Raw genomic sequence first — 25,022 nt, 5'->3', positions numbered from 1 at the left:
CCCTGAAACGAAATGGTTTGGGACAAACAAGTGCATCGTTACACCCCTATTTAATAGTTTTTCCACATGTTCAGATGTAACAGAATTAAATAAATCAAATTAACCTGTTCACATGCAGGAAGACAACGGAGTGTTGGGGACAAATCAAGGTGTGTCAATCTGATTTATTATAATCAGATTACCGCCGTTATCTGACAAAAACAGATCAGATTAAACTGTTTACATGATCAATAATTACCTTATAACTCCAGAAATCAGATAATGATCAGAGTATTAGTGTGGATGTAAACAGGCTCATTGTCTGACAGACATGTTTTATAAATATTTCTATAATGTTCACATACATGGGAGGGAGGGCGCATGCACACGCAGCGACCGGCAGCAAGTGAGAGACTTCCACATTGACTGAACCATTTTAACTTTGTTTTATCGTTCCTTTATTGAATCTGTTTTATCTTTTTGTCTGGTGGCGTGGTTCGGTCAGACCTCAGTTGCAGAGAAACTCACTGAATCAAATAGTCAGATGGTCCAGTCGCCTGGTTGGTGAGTCCCTGTCTTGTCCCGCCTCCCTGTCCACTAAACAGGTGCAGAGGATGGATGCATCAGTTCTGAACAATGACTCCCATCCTTTACCAGGTGAAGTTCAGCTCCTTTCCTCTGGACAGAGGTTCTTAGTCCCAGGTGCAGGACACAGCGTTTATAAAAACAGTTGTTCCTGTCGCTGTCACTGAGCTCAATAACAAATAGTGACATTGCACTTTACTAACTTATTTAGTTATTTATTCCATTTCTTTGCTCTATTTATTATCATTTATTATTATTGTGACTTCAAATTTTTAAATTTTTAAATTTTATGATCTTATCCTGGTTTTTATCCTGGATTGTTTTTATCTTTTCTGGTTTTTATTGTGTTTTATTGCATCTTGTTTTTATTTATTTGATCTTATTTATTTTATTCTTTTACTTATCCATGCTGCTATACCGATGAATGGTGGAACACTGAGCACTTTTTGTCCTGTCTGTGAGCGTGATCAAGTGCCTGTCTTGCATGTTCAATGTATGTGTTGTTGTAAAGCCAAGGCAATCACCTAGACTGCAAAACAAATCGACCTACGGGTATAAATAAAGTAACCTTGACCTTGACCTAGATACAATCACTGATCCTCAGGTGATCTTTGTTCTTAACGGATCAGACCTTTAATGGATGCAGCTTTTTGCATTCCTACTATCTACAATGAAGTCCAAGTCAAGGCAAATGTAAATATCACTTCATTCTTTTTTAGTTTGCCTTTTCCAAACCATCGTTTTTCTAATTCAGGCTTGTAAATGTGGTTTATTTTAAATGTGACCCCCTAACCATGACTAAGTTCACAAATGCATATATTCAGTCTAATGGGCTACAGGGTGATAAGTACACAGGTGACGTTCAGATCCCCCTCGAGGCCAAGCCCTGTTGCAATTATGTTGCACTACATTGCATAATAACCCTCTCTGTCTCTCCCGTTTATTTAGCTTGATTAAATGCATCACAGCAGCCATGCTAGTGAAAAACAGAAAATTAACATCTTAAATACACATATACACACTCAAGTGTTTATAAGTTGTCAGTGCTTTATGCTATCACACTAGTCTGCATCTTCATTAGTCACTCAGCTGTATAATTAGCCATTTCAGCAGCCTTTGTTTTGGAAGAAGACACATTACTGCCTATAGTGTGTGTGTGTGTGTGTGTGTGTGTGTGGGGGGGGGGTGAGTAGAGTGTCAAGTCATTTAAGCCAAAGAGGCTAATTGTAGGTGTGGATACAAAACAGAACAGACCTCCCCCAAAGCCCTCAAAAACACATCTGCTGCTTCTGCACCTGTGGATGCAGACAAAGCGTGTGAGTGACTGAGTGTGTGTGTGTGTGTGTGTGTGTGTGTGTGTGTGTGTGTGTGTGTGCTTGTCATACCAAGGTTATGCCTTTTGCTCTTGGCATGTTCGTGGATGTGTTTTTTGGCAAAGCAGGCGAAGAAGACGCAGTAGAGGCAGGAGTGGAGTCTGTTGAGGTGGGCGCCGCACATGTGGCAGACACAGGACTTGGCCTGGAAGACAGGGACACTGATAAGAGCACAGGGACAAACGAGGAAAACATACCGTTATCCTCATAACGTAACTGTCTAAGTCATCCACTCTATGGACAAAAGTATGTGGACCTGTTGAATTCAGGTGTTTCTTTTCTAACGGGTCCGGGATACAAAACAATAATGACAAATATCACAATATAGTTTTACTTTGGGATAAATATCACTGCATTGGTTAGTTTAGTTTAAATTAATTTTGCTTCCAAATGCATCAGAGAAGAATTTTACTTCTCTCAAACTTGGTATACAGCTTCTTTATGATGATGTCAACAAAAGTTAGTGAAATTATTTGAATCCAGATCTGATTCTGGATTTGGTGCGACTTTGAAAAATTTCCCCATTATAACAGATAGGAAGTGGATTGATCCAATAAATCAGTATCAATGATATGAAGTTGGAATTTGAATTTTTCACAGATCTGATTGGAATATGACCAAAGCATGGGCTATTTCTGTAATAGAATAAATACACAGAACTGGGTGAGAATAAATGGATCTGGATACATTTCCCAAAGCTTTTCATTTGGCCGGTAAGATACAGGACCATTGGTCCTATTTTTCTTTTTTTTTTTATCCACCATGACTATGATTTTAAATGTTCTACCTCTACATTTCTAAAATATTTTTCATGCTCTGACTGTAAATAATAATTTTCTACCACAACTAACCATCTACTTTCTTCACATCTCACTGAAGAAGAAAAATCTCCCATTAAACTTTAAGGAAATATTAATGTTTATAAACTACATAAACGACAAAAGTTGTCCTGTTCATGCTGATTTGACATATAAACATCAATATTAACAATCAATATGATATTTATCCCAATATAAAACTATATTATGACATTTGTCATTATTGTTTTGTAACCCAGACCCGTTAGAAAAGAAACACCTGAATTCAACTTGTCCACACACTTTTGTCCATTTGTGTGTGACTTAGGTAATTATGATATGACGATAACGATATATACAGACAGACTGGTGATACATGACCAGGTTTATACTGTGGACCAACACACCCTAGCTCCCATTCAATTCTATTCTAATGCTGCCAGTTAGTATCATGTCTCAGATCCATTTATTTTATTTTATTTCTCTGCAGAATTAATTTATGCTACATAAATGTCATTGCCTGTACTGTATCCCTAATGGTACAATAAATCAGTCATTAAGGAATATGACATGCTTTTTTCATCAAGTATATAAACAGTACTTAGTCTTTATTCTTATAGGCCCCATTGAAAGAGAAATTCAGATTCACAGGAAAATCACCACTTATCAATTAATCGTTAATCAACTAACTAATGATTAATGAATTAATCACTAATTGGTATCCCTAGTCTGAAGTCAACACACTTTTAATAATAGTAATTGAATACTGGAGAATCTAAAGCTGTTTTTCCACTGACGGTATCAACTTGAAACAGTTTTCTCTGAGTTTCTAGTGCATGAGAGCCAGGACCCTCAGATGTAATCAGATACTATTCCACCTTCACTGAAGTTCAGGTGCCCTGCTGTGATGAGACACTGAGCCAAACTGGTGGGACACCTCTGAAAATGTTAGTGTTTCAAATTGGTTCCATCATGATGAACTGACGACAGATATGAGTCAAATAAAGGTATTCTTGCTTGAAGAGAAAACCTTAATACAACATTTTAGAATATATGACGGCTAAAATGTGCTTAGAGGTCTTATTTCTGTCTGTGTTCATATTAAATCAATCTCAGTGAATCCAAAGGAACTTTGTGTTGGTAAATGACAGTTGTTCAAATGGACAGGATTTCAGTTCTGTTCAACATGTTGATGCTCATATGAACTATGTTTTCAGCTCCAAAATGAACCATTTCAGCACAATTAATGCTATATTTTCATGTCACAAATGGACAAGTTCTATTTGAACTAAATTGAGCTGAGAAACAAATCTTCTCTTCTTTTGGATTCCCCAGTTTTTCTTCCCAGATTCTCTCCTCCATATCACATGTTTTATTTGTACAGGTTCAATCTGGAGTATGGTGCTGATCCATCCTGCTTCTGTTCCACCAATACATACATGAAGAATGGCACACAGCACTGTTTACATCAACACTTTTACAATAAGAAGCATTTTTAGACACAAAGAACAATTCTAGATTGTTCTTTCCTCTTTAGTCTGATGCTAAACTATCCAATAAATAATAGTGCTCCTAGTTTTTGCACAGGGATCATTAGTGTAAACGCTGACATGGCTGCAGAGCATCAGTATGATGGGATCCACAACAACCATGTCACATCCGTCCACTGACACATTTAGTGTTTTTGTGTCAGCTGGGATTGTTTTAGATCCACAATACCAACATTTATGAAGAAGAGCACAATTAACAATAGGAAGTCTAGAAGTTTATTCCTAATAAAGTACTGGTACTGACCAGAGCATCATGGGTAATGTCACGTCTGTCCACCAGCAAAAGTTTTCACATCTACGTGCTATTCCAAATCCAATATTTATGAAAATAGAGCTTCCACTGTCAGAGAATATCAGTAGTCTGTGCACAAATGGATTAGCATTATTTACACACACTTCTATGACTGTAGGACAACTGTTTTTTGACAAAAATGGACACTCATTTGACCCTCTAAGTAAATTTTAGCCAATGAGAGTTTTAACATTCATCCTTCTCCATTGTAGCAGCAGTTGGGCTGAAAATGTCACAATAGTTATTTATGCAGATGCTCCTGGTCTCTGACGGTCCACCTTATTGCTCCATTAGAATTTTAAAGCTGATGTTGAGCTGAGGTGTACTGTTGTTGACTCTGCCATATTTACAGCTTCTGTTTATTGAATAAACAATATTTTTCCTGACAGACAGTTTGACTGCAGCTGTGGTTGATAGACTACCTGCTAATCAGACCCACAAATGACTCACACAAATGAAGTTTACCGTTCTATCTATTCAGCAGGCTAGCATTTAGCATGTACTCAGCCAAGACCTCTTACACTCCCTTAACTACTGTTCCACAGCCAAAGAATGACGTAACTGTACCTGCTTCCACTTCTTTTTTTATCCAATGTGCTTATAGGTTATAGGGAAGTTGAAAAGAATGTGACAAACTCTCCAGCACAACTGATAAACTGCAGTTGGGTTTCATTATGCTCGCAAAACTTAATATTAGACAGACATGTAGAGTTCAGTGAAGATGTAAAAAGGTCACTTAAAAGGGTTTGTAAAGTCCAGAACAATAGTATATTGTGTGTCTGACAAGCTGTTTGGAGCGTCTGAGTACATGTCATGACAATTCTAGCAAATTTTTAAATATGCGTTTTTAAAGTTGCTTGGGGCATTTTCACACTGCGTGCCCGAGTCCATACCGTACTTGGATACGTTTACACCTGTCCCGCAGATGTTGTGTTCAAAAGCACGTACCGTGGCCTGTACCAGAGTATGAGTGGGTGTTACAGAGCCAAAACAGTAGGTGGCAGTGTGGAAGGAACTCTGTCGCTATTCAACAAACGTGAAAGTCAGAAGAAGACAAACCCTTATGTCATCAACCGAGCAACTGTTCTGTTCATTTGTCTACAATGGCGGCAATACTTGTCTATCTGTTAGCCTGTTTGAGGCAAAGTGAAGAGGAATAACCTTTGTTGTCCCTGATATATCACCGAGTGGTGCGGAGACAACAGGAGCGTCATATACGGTCTCATGGTGATTAGGTCACTTCCGGCGTCGGCCATGGATCGCTTTCACATGGCAACATACCATACTGGAGTCCACGCAGTCTGTACCCAAGACTACCTTCTCAACAGGACTCGGGTACGGTACTCGAGCAAAGAATGTTTGCATTTACGTTGATAAAATTAACCCTTTCATGCACAGTGGTCACTCCAGTGGACAGCTCTTCTACAGCTGTTCTCTTGTATATTCATGGATTTTGTTGTTTTAGTTCCATATCAGCCAACACTGTGGACGCTTATGCAACATCCTTTACACTGCAATTCATACCGTTATTGTAAATTTTCTGTTCTTCATACATCTAATCTGCAGTGATATGTTTAAGTGCAAAAAATTGCTTGATATTGTTATTAGACTGTAATTAATAGGTTTTTTTTAACAAAAAGGTGGTTTTTTTTGCATAATATCTCCATGAAGTGAGTGATAACTAGTAGGCCTGTAACGGTACACGTACGAACTGAACCGTTTCGGTACACACCTGTTCGGTTCGGTACACAGCTGTACCCAAACAGCACAGTATGATGAGAAAAAGAAAAAGGAACGAAAGACGTCGTTCAATGCGGAACTTTAAATCCACGCAAGTTTCACACGGACATATGGAAGGACGCACACATTGACCCAAAATATGAAACAGCAGCTGATATAAGGTTAAAAAAAACAACAAATATGATGTGAACCTGGAAGGAACAGACTGCAGACCCTCCACCATCAGTCCAGTCCAGTTTGGATCAGTTCAGGTTCAGGTGAAAGACAACGAGGGAAAGAGACGGAGATAAGACGGACGGTGTTTGGCCCCTAGGAACTACGGTAGTTCTAAAACACTGACACTAGCTCTGTCTGTCTGTCTGTCTGTCTGTGTGTCTGTCTCGTACGCTGTATAACAGAGGAATAAATAGAACGTTGAAAGTATGTAAAGTTTCACTTTCGTTTCACGACAGCGTTCGTTACGTTGGTTATGGACCGCACCCCCAGGTATATAACTGCACACCCCCTACCTCCCGGTTCCGACAGAACAAAAAAACAAAACAAAAAAAAAAAATCCCCCATGCACACAGGCACACACAAATACACACAGTGTCCTAAACAGTTTGTTCTCTGTCCTAAAATAAGTAATGTGGTTCATTGTGTTGTCAGTGTTTCTCTTCAGTTTGTTTCAACAGAATACCAGTTTACCCTCTTGTTAATGTTGCACTTCATGTGGAATTTTTTTGTTATTTTTCTGCAGAATGTGAACTGACAGAACTGGGATTAGATTTTTCTTGTTTGTTCGAAACTACCTTTCAGGGAAAAGTGCAATACTAATGTTTAAAATACATTTAGTAATATCAATAATTTATTTTATTTTCTATTTGATTTATAGCAGCAGAATTATATTATTCCTGTTTTTCTATATTCTATTGTCTCCAAAAACTGGGGGAAAAAATGTTAAAAATTCATAAATGCAATAAGAGACATTTTGAGGGTTTTTTTTGCTTCCCGTACTGAACCGGGAAAAAAAAAAAAACGAACCGTGGCTTTGAAAACCGAAAACGTACCGAACCGAAAATTTTGTGTACCGTTACAGGCTTAACAACTAGTATTAGAGTATGTTAAATTGTAAGAAAACATCAGATTAGCTGCATTAAACATGTTTTTATTACATAGTTTTCACATAATATATCAGTAAATACATGTTTCTTTGCTTCAAAAATTAAATGCATGGTGTCCAGCTGAGTGGACATTTTTGCAACTCCGTGAAAAATAAGTTCATACATTTTTTTTTCAATTGTATTGTTTTTTCTAATGCCTAAAGAGGAATAACAACACTCAGGAAAAAAAAAAAATCTTAAGGTTCTCATAATTCATGCATGAAAGGGTTAAGCAGACTTTAGGGTCAAACGTACCCGGATACAGACTCAGGTACGTTGTGTGAAAACACCCTTAGTGTAGCATTTTCTCTGAAAATCTGTTGAGTTGAAGTCCAGCTGAGAAGCCTAATGTCACTTGTCAGCCGCTATTAGAGTCAAGGTCTACAGATATTTAGAGTCGGTAAAATTTTTTCAGTGTTTGTAAAAAACCTAACTTCTTTCAATAAAAAGAGAATTAAAAAAAAAGAAAGAAAAAGATCCACATTCATCTATTTCTACTCAGTGTCTAGTACAGTCTAGTGTCCAACTGTAAATTCATTCCTTTGTACTGATTTTCAACAGGTAGATGGGCTAAAAAAAAAAAAAAAAGAATTATAGTAGTAGGATATATTTGAGCAAATGCTGGTTGTTTCATCTGTTTTTGTTCTGGTAAAAAGAGCCTATGGCCATCATGTAAAATATGTGTAATCTAAAGGGAAACCAACATTGCAGCACATGACTATGAATTATTAATTGTGCTTCGTATACATTCTGTTTGATAAAAAGAGGGAGGGAGGCAGGACTGTGGATGGAAGGCAGCGAGAAACAGTTCAAAAGAATGTAGATGAGAGGCAGGAATGTCAATGAGGCAGAATGAATATGAGCAGGTGAGGAGGAATGAATGACACCGAGAAGAAGAGAGTGGGGGAAATAAGAAAAGACAAAAGGTGGAAGACATAGAGGTGACGACAAAGTCAAAAGAAGAAGACCAAAGACGATAGCAGCTGAAATTTAAATGCTAATTTTATACTCCTGCAACAGGTTGATTTCAATATCAAATTTAGGGAAATAGTGTTTACCAAATGTCCTTGCAACCAAGAATCTAATTAACAGGCACTTGCAAGAGATGTAAGTATGCATCATGGAAGAGATCTAAGGAACAGGGCAAGAAAATACAGTGGTATTAGTTAGTTAGTGGTACTAGTGGGTAGTGGTACGAACATGTGTGTTTTACTCAAGTTGGCTGGTCTACAAGCATGTTTGTGGAATAGAATGATCAAGTTAAATCTTTTAGCCCCCTCTCAAATGTTGACAAATAGACACGGCCATGGGGGATTTTTCTTGTTTTGGTCTATACATTTTTAAGCGCCCACAGGTCCCAAAACCCATACATTTCATGAATGTATAATGATGAAGAACAGAAAAAGAAAAGGCTTCTTGATAGGTATGGGATTTAGGGAGTTGACCATGAACTGGTTTAATAAAAAATGGTCAAAAATGGCCAAAGTTAACCCATATGAGAAGGCTGCCCTTAGACTTCAGTAAAATGTTGTTTGGCTAGGTGGAGAGGGAGGTCACTGATGGCACTAATATGAGTATGTTGAGAACGTTAAGTTACGTCTGTCTATAGGATAGCTTTCTTTCTTTCTTTGACTTTCATGGATACAATATTAACTCAGTGACTAGTTTTTGGGCTGTTGTTTAGTCTTTCCTGGGCCACAACTGTTGTAGTTTAGAGAACAAAGTCAGACTGGTAGCTAATGCTGAAATGATTTGTTGACAAAATGACTGACTTAAAAATTAGGGCTGAGTAAAAAAATCGATTTAATTGATCTTAGATCGATTTTGTTTTAATTTTGCGCAATCGATTAATAGTGGATGAGATCGATTTTCAGAGCAGGACCGGGAGTACATGGAAGCGTGACCGGCTCCATTTTGTGAACCCCTGGAGAAGACTTCTAGAAGTCTTGGTCTCGCTCGCAACGGCTCTGGCACGGAAAAAACGCAGAAGAAGGGTGGGGAAAACTCCAGCCTCAAACTCGAACCCACAGTGTGAAGGAACTGGCCACCTGGAGGTTCTCTGAGGCAAGTCGCGGAAGCTAGTCATTCTTGGAATAATAACTTGGATCCATACGATCACCTATGGCTGAGGATGGAGTTAGAGGAAGAGTAAAGCCACAATGTCCGACCGCTATGCTACCCACCACCACCACCACCACCACCAATCACAAGTGCAACCCCACTCCCGCTCCAATCACGGACCCCCCCCCCAAAGTGAGTAGGAGCCACCAGCCATAAAACAGAATAAACATAATGGAGAAGTCCGTTCTGAGCCACTGTAGAAACATGGACATGTTTTTGTTCAGTTCATTATTTCAGATCAGATTCATCTACTTCCTGCTGAAATGTCACACTTATTTCCTTTCTAATATCAATGTTGATCCCAATATTGATGTGTTGCATGACTGCAGTAGTCAAATAATCAGGTTACAACTCAAAATTGTACTTTGGTATCACTAAATTAATCTGAATCAATCAATTAATACTGAATCGAATCAATACTGGATCAAATCGAATCGTGATAAATCAATTCAGAACCTTATGAATCGAAATCAAATTGATTATGGAAATTGGCCATGATACCCAGCCCCATTAAAAATACTATTTATACAGTTATAATGAAGGTTTCTTTGTTAAAGGTAAAAGTACCATCAGTGTCCAACCCTTTGTTAGAATGGCTCCAAATGTTCTGTTCACATGGTCATTTTAAACCTCATCATGGTAAAGAATATGAATAAATGACCATGTACCCATCTTCAATTGTTATTTAAAAAAAAACATGTCCAGAGTAAATGACCTCTGTAGCTGATTATTTTAGGATGTGCATGCCAGCCTAGACATTGTACAGAAAACAGAAAAAAGAAATCCTACTGATTGTTATTCCAGTCACACATCCTCTTCCATGAATAAGTGCTTAGACAGCACATGAATTATGAAAAGGCATCAATATGCAACAATGTCTCCTCACTCATTTTTCTGACTGTCAGTGTTACAGTGTGTGTGTGTGTGTGTGTGTGTGTGTGTGTGTGTATTTCTCAGCTCCATGAGGTCTTGTATTCTTGTAGGAATTTATGTCTGTCTGTGTTAACATCCTCTGTGGTGCAGAGTCCAGTGAAACTGAAAATATAAAGCCTCCAGGCACTTCAATCTGCAACACCAGTGTAGACCAGACCCATATGAGGAGAACGGGTTTAGGCTGATAAATCACATTTTCAACGCTGCTGTGATAAGGACATCTGTGATAAACACACTGCAGATGACTGCAGAAAAAGTCATTTTACGTGCATAGAGGGGCAATGAATCACAGCATTTAGTCGATCAGATGAAGCCCCTGAAAACTGTCAGATTAATTTAGTGGTGACTGTTACTTGACTGACTGTTGAAGGTTAGTTCACCGTCATACTGTCATCACAGTATTCAATGTTATTATACAACGCAGATCAGCTCTTATTGTGCAGTTAGTATCACATTTTATTATGGTGATGAATGATCTTTCTTCCATACGCAAGGCTAACATCACCCAGGTGAAGGGTAGGGCTGTGTATCGGCAAGAATCTGGTGATACCATACAAATCACAATACTAGGATCACTATACGATATATCACGATATATCATGATACTGTTCAAAAAGCAATTTTTTGTTTGTATCTGTTTTTTTTAAATTATTATTTCCTTCAAGAACTGAATTACACCAGAAATCTGCACAAATACTAAACACATTTTTATTTGATTACAACAAGGTTCTAATAGTTTTGGATTTTTCATTCTAGTTTAGTTTTATTTAGTTTTGACTTTTTTTTCTCTAATTCATTTAGTTTTAATTCATTTTTAGAGCAGGTTTACTAGTTTTTGTTATTTTCTAAATGCTTAGTTGTAGTTCAGTGGTCTCTTTTCTCTTCTTCTCTGTCGTTGTATTCAAATAAATCCCAGACAGGACTCTGCTGCTTTCTCCCAACTTTAGTCTCCATGTTTCCAGGTAGAGTGGGGACCAGAAGACGACTGGAAACCACAAGTGAACACAAGTGACGGACCCTTAAATATCATTTGGTGCCAGCAGCTAAAATTGCTTGAGGGAAATAAATCGATTTTACATCAATCCGACATTGACAAAGATAAAAACGAAGGGAATTTTATCCATAATTTTTATCCGTTTTAGTTCATTTTGTAAACACACAATACAGTTTCAGTTACTTAGCATTTATTTCTTTTAATTATAGTTTTTATTTATTTCAGTTAACGAAAATGTTTTTACAATTGTTGTTTTCGTCATTTCGTTAGTTTTCGTTAACGATAATAACCTTGGATCCCAACAGGACCTAATGTTATATCACAAAATGTTCCTGTGTTTAAAAACTGAAATTCAGTTTTACAGACATTCCAGTTTAAGATCCTGTTCAAATGTTTATATTCTATTAGTTCACAACTAACAACAGAATGGTATTTTAGTTCAATCCCAACAAAAGAACTAGCATTATTTAATAAAAGAGTGTTAATAATAATAAATAAAATATAAGCAAAAAAGAAAAACAAAATTCAACCTCCACAATATCTGCATTTGAATAAATACCTAAAAATATCGATACAGTACTTTTTAATATCGATACAGTATTGTGAAATGAAATATCGCGATATACTGCAGAACCGATATTTCCTTACAGCCCCAGTGAAGGGCCAGATCAAGCGGTGGTACGGGGACACATTTCATGTTCTATAACACAGGTGTCAAACATGGGGCCTAGGGGCCAAAACCAGCCCGCCAAAGGTTCTAATCTGCCCCACGAGATGAATTTACAAAGTGCAAAATGCAAAAATTACCCTGAAGATATTAACAGTCAAGAGCATCAAAGTCAAAAATAACAGCATAATAACCACTAATGACTCCAAATGTTCTTCTTGGTTTAATGTGAAAAAAAATAATGACATTATGCCTGTAAATAATGGCAACACCAATTTTTTCTCTTTGATTTATTGCAAAGAACATTAAATTCTGATATCCTTTAACAAAAAAATGTCAATAACCTGAACAAATATGAACAACCTGGAATGTCTAAAGAAAAATAAGTGCAATTTTAACACTATTCTGCCTGCTTAGTGTCTTTGTACATCTGATCTGTAATGCACATGTAGAAATCATAAGTTGAAGCATAATATTGATAAAATTGTACTAATTTTTCTTCAGAAATTTCAGTTTTTTCCACTTATTCACATCTTTTTTGTTTTGGATAGAAATAGTTTCATCATTTAATGTTATTTTTTGCACTTAAAAATTTGGAGTTGTCATTATTTATAGGCTGTTATGCTATTATTTTACTGGTCCGGCCCACTGGAGATCAAATTGGGCTGAATGTGGTCCCTGAAAGAAAATGAGTTTGACAGCCCTGTTCTATAAGCTCTGTGTTGAAAACTAAATAACTAATCTCCATGTTAAATACATGCATGAATAGGTCTCAGTAAGTACTTTCACATGACATGTTACAATTTACAGAAATAAAATTTTGGGGTAAAAAAACTTAAATTACTGCTGAGTGACACAGAGACTCAAAATGAACATCTTTTTTTTTCACTTTACGCAAATGTACAAAACATGCTTTTCTCATGAGAAATTAATAGTAAATAAAACATAGAGCTTTAGCTATGATGTTAAACTACAATTGTGATCAATATTGAATAAAAATGTTTAAATGATAAGTTTTATGAACATAAATATGTTGTGACACGGGGACAGCAGTTTTCATTTCATTTCATTTATTAAGCAGCAGTTTGTCCCTTTGTTCAGTATCACAATAAAAGACTGACTGGAACTAAAACGCAACAAATATGCTAATAGACTTTTATTTAACATACATATTACAACTAAAGTGAAAGCTATATACAGCTAATAGCAGAGCATATTTGACAAATAATTTGACTGTACATAACCTTCCTATATTCTTGTACTGTTGAGTAATTAGTTCCTACAGATTAACAGACTTAAAATATCACTTATGCAAGCAAGAGAAAATATTACTGACACATTTTAGTCCTCCTTAGGTTTCATTTTACATTGATTATATCTTTGTATCTTTTTTTCTACAAGTGATACTGAAATTTTGTAAAGCGTTCCATAAAGTAGAGACCGTAAGCCAAAAAATTAGCCTATTTGATAAATGATAAGCGACCCTTTAATTTTTGTCTTTGATGTTCACTTTCACTTGATCTGGCTCATAAGCACAATGGGTTTAGGCTGACAAATCACATTTTCATCGTTGCTGTGATAAGGACATCTGTGATAAACATGTTGCAAATGACTGCAGAGAAAAATCATTTCACATGCAAACATGAGCAATGAATTCCCAGCATTTAGTCGATCAGATGAAGCCCCTGAAAACTGTCAGATTTATTTAGCGGTGACTGTTACTGGACTGACTGTTGAAGGTTAGTTCACTGTCATACTGTCATCACAGTATTCAGTGTTATTATTTAACGCAGATCGGCTCTTATTGTGCAGTTACTATCACATTTTATTATGGTGATGAATGATCTTTATTTCATACCTAAGACTAATACGACCCAGGTGAAGTGTGTCCACAGGAGGTGGGTCCGGCCCCATTGTCCCTGACAACAGCCTGAGTTCTGCTTGTGCGATACTTCTCTGAGCGCTGCTGTGTCAGTGACGAGCCATCTGCCGGCAGGATGTTATGTGAGAGGAATGGGATGGGGTAATGGGCTGGAAAGAGCCTGGTTAGAAGTGTAAGTGAGGACATTATCACACTGGGAGCCTGATGCAACATCATCTGTCTGATCTACTGAAAAGGAAAGATGGCCTGCATTCAGAGCAGGTGTCTGTAATAGGGGAATTCATGGAATATTCCCTTCCAAACAGAAGGCATTATGGGAAATAACTGCCCCCTTGAACTTTTTTACTGTAGGATTATAATGAACATATTCTCATTGTCTTTATTTGGACCAGAACTTTTGCACAGTGCTGTAAGATCATAAGTTGTGTAAGAGAAACTGGACTGAGGAAAACAAAAAGGGTGATAAAAATTAACATCTGACTGAGAACAGGGGGATGGACAGAACCGACACACCGATTTAAAAAAGTCTTCAGTCTTATTATGGTGGCTTGATGCATTTGGTACACAAAGTCAAAATTACATGTGAAAATAAACCGTATCCCTATTCAAGCTGTGGTATGATCAGCAAGTGCACTGCAAGTGTAGCGTATGCATTTTTTTATCTTTGATTTTGCACTTATTTTGCTCTAGTGTGCTTTTGTAGTTTGCTGCTATAAACCTGGAATTTCCCCTTGTGAGACTAATAGAGGCATATCTCTCTCTCTTAAAAGGTGATTTTTTTTTTTTTAATTTTTTTTACCTGTGTTGTGCAACAATTTGGCCTCTAATATAAGAGTACTGGTGCCACGAGTTGCTTGACAGTTTTAATCCAAGAGGGTTTAGAGCCTTAGATCAATTCCCTCTACTGATTGGATTTAATATGATTTGTAACAGAAGAAATATATATGACCATTTAAAAAAAAACAAAAAAAAAAACTATCGAATACATCTGTGAGGACTTCATAAACAGACTGCATGATGTGAGGGTGTCCAGCGAGAAGCTCTTATTGAAATAGAAAACTGAGCCAGGATCAATAAGAAGGTAGTGGCACAGGGAAAGTAACACCAAGCTGGGATGCAGAGATGGGAGCCCTCCTACCAGCAGTCCTCTGTTCCTCTGGCTGGGGGAGGTGGTGGATGGGGGGCATGAGCTGAGACAATTACAGCCCCTGTAAAATACATGCATACCATATCGGCTAAAATGTCCTTAGGGGGTCAAATGAGTGTCCATTTTTGTCAAAAAAAAACAAAACAAAACAGTTGTCCTAAAGTCATAGAAGTGTGTGTAAATAATGCTAATCCATTTGTGCACAGACTACTGATATTCTTTGACAGTGGAAGCTCTATTTTCATAAATATTGGATTTGGAATAGCACGTGGATGTGAAAATTTTTGCTGGTGGACGGACGTGACAGTGGACGGACGTGAATTACCCATGATGCTCTGGTCAGTACCAGTACTTTATTAGGAATAAACTTCTAGACTTCCTATTGCTAATTGTGCTCTTCTTCATAAATGTTGGTATTGTGGATCTGAAACAATCCCAGCTGACACAAAAACACTAAATGTGTCAGTGGACGGATGTGACATGGTTGTTGTGGATCCCATCATACTGATGCTCTGCAGCCATGTCAGCGTTTACACTAATGATCCCTGTGCAAAAACTAGGAGCACTATTATTTATTGGATAGTTTAGCATCAGACTAAAGAGGAAAGAACAATCTAGAATTGTTCTTTGTGTCTAAAAATGCTTCTTATTGTAAAAGTGTTGATGTAAACAGTGCTGTGTGCCATTCTTCATGTATGTATTGGTGGAACAGAAGCAGGATGGATCAGCACCATACTCCAGATTGAACCTGTACAAATAAAACATGTGATATGGAGGAGAGAATCTGGGAAGAAAAACTGGGGAATCCAAAAGAAGAGAAGATTTGTTTTTCAGCTCAATTCAGTTCAAATAGAACTTGGCCATTTGTGACATGAAAATATTAATTGTGCTGAAATTGGACATTTTTGAGCTGAAAACATAGTTCATATGAGCATCAACATGTTGAACAGAACTGAAATCCTGTCCATTTGAACAACTGTCATTTACCAACACAAAGTTCCTTTGGATTCACTGAGATTGATTTAATATGAACAAAGACAGAAATAAGACCTCTAAGCAAATATCAGCCGATATGTATGCCTTATGGTAGTAATTCTGGGTTTAAGGAGGTCATAGACATCCCACAGAGCATAACAGGAAAGCATCTCCTCCATACTGGAGGAATTCGACCGTCCAACAGAAACATGACTCAGTAAAAGAGACGTTTTTCCAACAGAGAAGCGGACTATAGATACATGATGTTCTCCTTCCTCCTACACAGACTATTGCTTTACCATTTGTTGAATGAGTGCAGACATGATCCTGTTTTCTAAAGGGTCTAAAGGGATGCTGGGAAATCAGGTACAGTGTTGACGGGAGAGGATTTGGTGCTGTTAGGGATGTAATGGTATGAAAATTTCATGTCACGGTTATTGTTACCACAATTATCACAGTTATCATTATTATCACGGTACTGTTGAAATATACTCAAAATGTTCAAAAAGTACTTATACACACACTAAAATAATATAACCAAGTTGTATTTTGAAAAAAACTAATAAAATAACATGCACAATGTACTTTCTGTGGCAGAAACATTCAAATATTAACATGGAAACATCAAACATACAAATGTGCATTAAAGATGACACCTTATGGCCACAGATATCTGCATTAGGAGTGGGAATTGGTAGGATTTGATCAATATCAATGCCACTGTCCATTCTGTTTACCAGTCCAATTCCTTATCAATTCTCCTGTTGATTCCTGAGTGTTTTTTGAGGGGGGAAAAAAAAGGAGTTGGACAAGTCATAGTGGAGCTTGTTTGACTATTTACATATCAAGGTTTCCAGTTTTCCAAGTGCGGTAATTGAACACAGTTATCATGATAATTAGAATTTAAAAGGTAATACTAACCATCGGAAATTTTTACCGCAGTTTATCGTTATACCGGTAATCATTACATCCCTCGGTGCTGTATAGTTCATATTTAGTTCTATGAAGTGAGGATATGTCAGTGTGTAGTGCTGTCCTGCAGTGTTGTGGTGGAAGTGGTGCCAGTGTATGCACAGTGCAAACAGATCCACATCAGCCCTGGAACCCACTGTGGTTTGGAGCTTTCATGTAAGCTCACATTAGTCCAGGGGTGTCAAGCATGCGGCCCGTGGGCCAAAACTGGCTCATCAAAGGTTCTAATCTGGCCCGCTGGATGAATCTGAGTAAAAATTACACTGAAGACATCAGGCAAGGATGTTTAATTCGTTTTAGTTCAGGGGCTACATTCTGCCCAATGTGATCTCAAGTAAAATAATAGCATAATAACCTATAAATAATTACACCTCCATAGCTTTCTCTTAGTTTTAGTGCAAAAAAACCCCATTAAATTATGAAAATATTTACATTAACAAACTATCCTTTAACAATAAAAATGTGAATAACTTGAACAAATATGAACAACCTGAAATGTCTGAAGAAAAAAAAGTGCAATTTTAACAATATGATTCCTGTTACTGAATGTTTTGTGCCTTTGTAGATCTGATCCGCAATGCACATGTATAAATGATGTGCTTAGACATAATATTGTTAAAACTGCACTTTTTTTGTTTAAGAAATTTCAGCTTTTTTCAGGTTATTCAGATCTTTTTTGTCTAGTTTGTAAATGTAAATATTTTCATATTTTAATGTAAAAATTTTTGCACTAAAATAAAGAGAAAAATTTGGAGTTGTCATTATTCATAGGTTATTACATTATTATTTCACTGGTCCGGCCCACTTGAGGTTATATTGGACTGAATGTGGCTATGAAAGAAAATTACTTCAACACCCCTGAGTTAGACCAAGCGGGCTAAAACTGCGTAACGTGTCATCATGCAGCAACATGCAACATGTTTCGGTTGTTTAGATGTTCGGTAGTGTGTCTGGGAGCCCTCAGAGTGTGTACATTTAGGTTACTTTGAAGCATATGCAAGCCAGAAGTGTCCCACTGGTCCTGATGTGGGCAGTGTGGTAGCATCCAGAGCAGGGGTGTCAAACTCTTTATCTTTCAGGAGCCACATTCAGCCCAATTTGATCTCAAGTAGGGATGTAACGATTACCGGTATAATGATAAACCGCAGCAAAATTTTCAACAGTTAGTACTACCATTTAAATTCTAATTATTATGATAACCGTGTTCGATTACTGCACTTTAAAAATCACGGTGATGCTCTTCGTTTCCTGGTCAAGCAGCGGCACTCCAGGCGTGCGTATGCAGTTTGTAATGTTTGACCTCTGAAAACATGGTGGAAGGCACCTGCATGGACAGAGCTCCACAGTTCGGGGATAATGGGCTCCCGCAAGGACCCAGTCCGTCCGATTACGTGCGCACGGACCCGGGTCCGTCCGAGCGAGCGCACAGACCCGGTTCGTTCAAGCGCACTTCTTCAGATCCTCATCCAGGAGAGAGACCTGTCCAACTCCTTTTTTTCCCACTCAAAAAAACACTCAGGAATCGATAGGAGACTTGATAAGGAATTGGATGGGTAAACAGAATCCATCCATTATCCACCGCTTATCCGGTGCCGGGTCACGGGGGTAACAGTCTAAGCAGGGACGCCCAGACTTCCCTCTCCCCAGACTCCTCCTCCAGCTCTTCCAGGGGGACCTTGAGGCGTTCCCTGGCCAGCCGAGAGACATAGTCTCTCCAACGTGTCCTGGGTCTTCCCCGAGGCCTCCTCCCAGTGGAACATGCCCGGAACACCTCCCCAGGGAGGAGTCCAATGGAGGCATCCGAAACAGATGCCCGAGCCACCTCAGCTGGCCCCTCTCGATGTGGAGGAGCAGCGGCTCTACTCCGAGCTCCTCCCCCTATCCCTAAGGGTGCGCCCAGCCACCCTGCGGAGGAAACTCATTTTGATCGCTTGTATCTGGGATCTTGTCCTTTCGGTCCTGACCCAAAGCTCATGACCATAGGTGAGGGTAGGAGCGTAGACTGACCGGTACATCGAGAGCTTCGCCTCTGCTCAGCTCCTTCTTTACCACAACCAACCGGTACAGCGACTGCATCACTGCAGACGCTGTACCGATCCGTCTGTCAGTCTCACCCTCCATCCTTCCCTCACTCGAGAACAAGACCCCAAGATGGTAAACAGAATCCACAATAACATTAATATTGATAAAATCTTATTAATTTCCACCCCTGGTGCAGATATCTCTTACGTCCATAAGGTGCTATCTTTAATGCACATTTGTGTGTTTGATGTTGACGTGAATATTTGAATGTTTCTGCCACAGAAAGTACATTGTGTGTGTTATTTGTTTTTGGGTTTTTGTTTTTTTTTCAAAATACAACTTGGTTACATTATTTCAGTGTGTGTATAAGTAGTTTTTGAACATTTTGAACACATTACAACAATACCGCGATAATAATGATAACCGTGATAATTTTGGTCACAATAACCGTGATATGAACTTTTCATATCGTTACATCCCTAATCTCAAGTGGGCCGGACCAGTAAAATAATGGCATAATATCCAAAAAATAATGACAACTCCAAATTGTTTTATTGCAAAAAATAACATTAAATTAGGAAAATATTTACATTTGGTTGCTTCTATGAAACCGATCCTGAAAAGCAGGGCAGAGGGGCTAAAAATTCTAACAAGATGTAGACCATTATATGAAGCAAGTTTAGAAGCACTTTGGGTCTATTTTAAAATTGAATATTTACTGACATAAAAGAGAAACTATTTTTCAGATATAACACATTTTTATTTGACACACACATAAAAATCTGCATGTAACACAATAAAAAAGACACGAAAATTACGTGCTACTATTTTTTCGAATATCTTTTTATTCTCTCACAGGTACATTTTAGGAATCAAAGTAAATACTGTTTCACAAAAATGACCGCTGTTGCAAAATCCCTCTCGATTTATTTGCGTTTTGTGTGGTCTTTTTTTATCACAGCGCATTGTGTCCTATTGTTTTATGCATACTTACGGAATTTGACTAAACTGTTTCTATCTTATAATTTAATCATGCTTTTAGATGTAAAGCATTTTGGTCTTCTTCATGTTGTTGTAAAGTGCTATATAAATGAACTTTGATCGACTGATTTAAATGGGCAGGTGCAGCCCATAAAGCGAGTGGACACAATGGGTTACGCACGAAACCTGGAATGTGCCTCAATTCATGAAAAACCTGCATGTCTGGATTAGAAAAACCACCAGAATCGTCAAATTTAACACAGTGCCTTTATTTATAACGGTATATAAGACCATTTCAAGCCATGTTTTCAAGATAAAATACAGACACTTAGGTAGCTTCTCCTGTCCCAATTTTGGTCTTATTTTTGGCCCGAATATTTTATTAAAAATTCATTAATTTTGGGATGGCTCATAGCAAGAGTATAACTTTTTTTGCATTTATCTGAGGTCATCATTAGGTACATCCTGGAGGGAAATACGTCTAAATTTCTCTTTCGTTATTGGGTCTAAAAAGCTGTAAAAGTGCCAGGCACCAAAATAAACCCAGTTTCATGGAAAGACCAATTTACAAACTCTCCAAACAAAAAAGATGTGGATAACCTGAAAAAAAGACATTTCTTAAGAAAAATTAGAACAATTTTAGCAATATTATGCCTCGACTGATCATTTATACATGTAGCCTACATCACGGATCTGATCTACAAAGGCACAAAACAGGCAAAATATAGTTAAAATCGAACTTAAATTTGATTTGATATTTCAGGTTGTTCATATTTGTTTAGGCTATTGATCTTTTTTTCTAAAGGATAGTTTGTTAATGTAAATATTTTCAGAATTGAATGTTTTTCGCACTAAATCAAGAAGAAAAATTTGGTGTTATTATTTATAGGCATGTCATTTTTTTCCACATTAACCCTTTCATGCATGAGTTACAAGAACCTTAATCAAGATTTTTTTTTCCTGAGTGTTTTTATTCCTCTTTAGGCATGAAAAAAACAATGCCATTGAAATTTTGTTATGAACCTATTTTTCATGGAGTTGCAAAAATGTCCACTCAGCTGGACACCATGCATTTCATTTTTGAAGCAAAGAAACATGTATTTACTGACATACTGTGTGAAAACTATGGAATTTTTTTTTTTTTTTAACCTGTCTTGTCCAGCATGCTAACAGCAGAATGGTAGTCTGGCTGCCTTTTTGTACTGCACAAATTTGCTTTGCCAAGGGAAACTTCAATGAAGCGCCCCTTGATATTCTACTGTCTTTATTATGAGTTTTGTTGAATCACATTTCAATGCCGGACCAGACAACAAAACATGTATTTACTGACATACTGTGTGAAAACTCTTTTTTTTTTATGCTGTTAATCTGGGCCCATATTCCTAAAGATTCTGAGAATCCTCTCACAGCTCCTAACTTCACCTAAAAATTCCTAGCAAGGAGTCTGAGCTTAGGAGTGATTCCAGAACACACTCAGAGAACTCTGAGCAAAGAATGGATAGAAACTCCTATGTTAGTGAGGAGGTGTGGTTGACCCCGCTGCTAGGTATGAGTCAAAATTTCAAAAACTGTGATTGGTTGATCCAAAAAGCTAGAAAAAAATATACTTTTGGTGATAATGGGCAAGGGATGGACCCTCAAATCGATAAACTTAATCATAGAATCTAATCTTATGAAGACTGTGTAATTGTAAATAATATTTCACATAAAAGAAAATATCTGTTCAATGAATAGTAAGCTATACTTTTAAATCATCCGACAAAATGTGTGAAAAAACTCAGGCCCACTTGCACAGTATTCACATAGTGATAGTTTTATTTATTTGCTCATATTAATTGGCATGCTGGTAATTTTTGCACTTTCAACTTTCAACATTTCAGCTCAGTTTGGTATTAACGAGGGTAAACTGGCTCAGCTTTCCTCAGTGTCTGTGATTGCTGAACGTCCTCAGGAGGTTGTGACCCTGCTGATGGAGGGTTGGGACAGACCCAGGTCATCACTGCTGCATTGTTGCATTTTCCCTGTGGCCAAATCCCTCAGTGTTGTGATGACTTTCATTTCAGGTGGTATTGCATTGTGGTGTTGGGTTGGAGAAGTAAGTGCATCTCTAATGAGATCAACCACAAACATGATTCCTGCACGATCCAATCTGTAGCGTTTAATGAATTCACAGTCATCCAGTGTGTGCAGAATCTCCCTCTTGTCTCTTCCATTTTGTCCTCTGCTTAGGAAACTCCTCTTCCCCTTAAAAGTCCTCTTCCTGCTCTGAACAGATCTCAACTTAGGACCTCTCTTAAGGGCTAGGATTCTTTAAGAATAGCGTTTATCTTTACTAGGATCTACTCTTCATTTTTAGGGGAAATTCTAAGAAAACATCATGATTCTACGAATTTTCTTAGAATTTGGCCACTAGGAGCAACTCTGCACTAAGAATCTTTAGGAATACGGGCCCTGATGTTTTGTCATTTTAACATACTCTAATACTAGTTATTTCTCACTTTAAGGAGATAATACACAAAAAAAAGGAGAAAAAAAATAGTCTTAATTATAGTCTAATAATAATAACAAGCAATTGGTTTACACTCAAACATGTTACTGCAGATCAGGTTTATCAAGAACAGTAAAGTTACAGTAATGGTGTGAATGTCAGTGTATGAGATGATCCACTGTGTTGGCTGATATGGAACTAAAACAATACAATCCATGAATATACAAGAGAACAGCTGGAGAAGAACTGTCCACTGGAGTGACCACTATGCATGAAAGGGTTAACAGGCAAAATGTCATGAATTTTTTCTCTACATTAAACCAAGATGAAAAATTGGAGTCATTATTTATAGGTTGTTATGGTATTATTTTCAAGTTTGATGCCCTTTACTGTTAATATTGTTAGTTGTTGTATTTTATTGTTGTTAAATATGTTTTTATTTCATAGTTTTCACACAGTATATCACTTTATGATGATGGGTTTTGAATATATGTGTCCTCGCTTCAAAAATTTAACGCATGCCGTCCAGCTGAGTGGACTTCTTTGTAACTCCATGAAAAACAGGTTCATAAAAAAATTCAATCACACTTTTTTTCATGCCTAAAGAGGAATAAAAACACTCAGGAAAAAAATCTTAAGGTTCTCATAATTCATGCATGAAAGGGTTAAACCAAGATGAGAAATTAGAGTCATTATTTCTAGGTTATTATGACATTATTGTCAAGTTTGATGCCCTTTACTGTTAATATTGTTAGTTGTTGTATTTTACTGTAGTTAAAAATGTTTTTATTTCATAGTTTTCACACAGTATATCACTTTATGAAGATGGCTTTTAAATATATGTGTCTTCGCTTCAAAAAATTTGACCTATGCTGTCCAGCTGAGTGGACATTTTTGTAACTCCATGAAAAACAGGTTCATGAAAAATTCAATCACTTTTTTTTTCATGCCTAAAGAGGAATAAAAACACTCAGGGAAAAAAATCTTGATTAAGGTTCTCATAATTCCTGCATGAAAGGGTTAAACCAAGATGAGAAATCATTATTTATAGGTTATGATATTATTTTCAAGTTTGATGCCCTTTACTGCTAATATTGTAAGTTGTTGTATTTTATTGTTGTTAAAAATGTTTTTATTTCATAGTTTTCACACAATATATCACTTTTTGATGATGGCTTTTAAATATATGTTTCTTTGCATCAAAAATCAAATGCATGCTGTCCAGCTGAGTGGACATTTTTGTAACTCCATGAAAAATAGGTTCATAAAAAAAATTCAATCACTTTTTTTTTCATGCCTAAAGAGGGATAAAAACATTCAGGAAAAAAAATCTTAAGGTTCACATAATTCATGCATGAAAGGGTTAAACCAAGATGAAAAAGCATTATTTATAGATTATTATGGTATTATTTTCAAGTTTGATGCCTTTTGCTGTTAATATTGTTAGTTGTTGTATTTTATTGTTGTTAAAAATGTTTTTATTTCATAGTTTTCACACAGTATATCACTTTATGATGATGGGTTTTAAATATATGTTTCTTTGCATCAAAAATCAAATGCATGCTGTCCAGCTGAGTGGACTTTTTTGTAACTCCATGAAAAATAGGTTCATGAAAAATTCAATCACACTTTTTTTTCATGCTTAAAGAGGAATAAAAATACTCAGGGAAAAAAAATCTTGATTAAGGTTCTCATAATTCATGCATGAAAGGGTTAAACCAAGATGAGAAATCATTATTTATAGGTTATGATATTATTTTCAAGTTTGATGCCCTTTACTGCTAATATTGTAAGTTGTTGTATTTTATTGTTGTTAAAAATGTTTTTATTTCATAGTTTTCACACAATATATCACTTTTTGATGATGGCTTTTAAATATATGTTTCTTTGCATCAAAAATCAAATGCATGCTGTCCAGCTGAGTGGACATTTTTGTAACTCCATGAAAAATAGGTTCATAAAAAAAATTCAATCACTTTTTTTTATCATGCCTAAAGAGGAATAAAAACATTCAGGAAAAAAAATCTTAAGGTTCACATAATTCATGCATGAAAGGGTTAAACCAAGATGAGAAATTGGAGTCATTATTTCTAGGTTATTATGGTATTATTTTCAAGTTTGATGCCCTTTACTGTTAATATTGTTAGTTGTTGTATTTTATTGTTGTTAAAAATGTTTTTATTTCATAGTTTCCACACAGTATATCACTTTATGATGATGGGTTTTAAATATATGTTTCTTTGCATCAAAAATCAAATGCATGCTGTCCAGCTGAGTGGACTTTTTTGTAACTCCATGAAAAATAGGTTCATAAAAAAAATTCAATCACTTTTTTTTATCATGCCTAAAGAGGAATAAAAACATTCAGGAAAAAAATCTTGA

The 25,022-nt window shown here is 36.8% G+C and overlaps 1 protein-coding gene across 2 annotated transcripts in view; it reads right to left on the bottom strand.

The window, feature by feature from the left end:
- The window catches only part of usp22 (ubiquitin specific peptidase 22), a 70,637-nt gene that overhangs the window by 44,609 nt on the left and 1,006 nt on the right, over positions 1-25,022 (bottom strand). The window contains exons 1-2 of one of the 2 annotated variants that reach the window (XM_030121450.1): positions 8,517-8,980; positions 1,950-2,082 (exon numbers count right to left, since the gene is read on the bottom strand). In XM_030121450.1, coding sequence (XP_029977310.1) covers positions 1,950-2,061 — 112 coding nt within the window. In that variant the 5' untranslated portion in view covers positions 2,062-2,082; positions 8,517-8,980. Of the gene's footprint in view, positions 1-1,949; positions 2,083-8,516; positions 8,981-25,022 lie in introns of those variants that run through there. The other variant, XM_030121449.1, reaches the window with a different exon arrangement.

Source organism: Sphaeramia orbicularis, chromosome 19, assembly GCF_902148855.1.
Source record: "Sphaeramia orbicularis chromosome 19, fSphaOr1.1, whole genome shotgun sequence".
Lineage (NCBI taxonomy): Eukaryota > Metazoa > Chordata > Actinopteri > Kurtiformes > Apogonidae > Sphaeramia > Sphaeramia orbicularis.
This window is presented reverse-complemented; position numbering and strand designations above follow the sequence as displayed.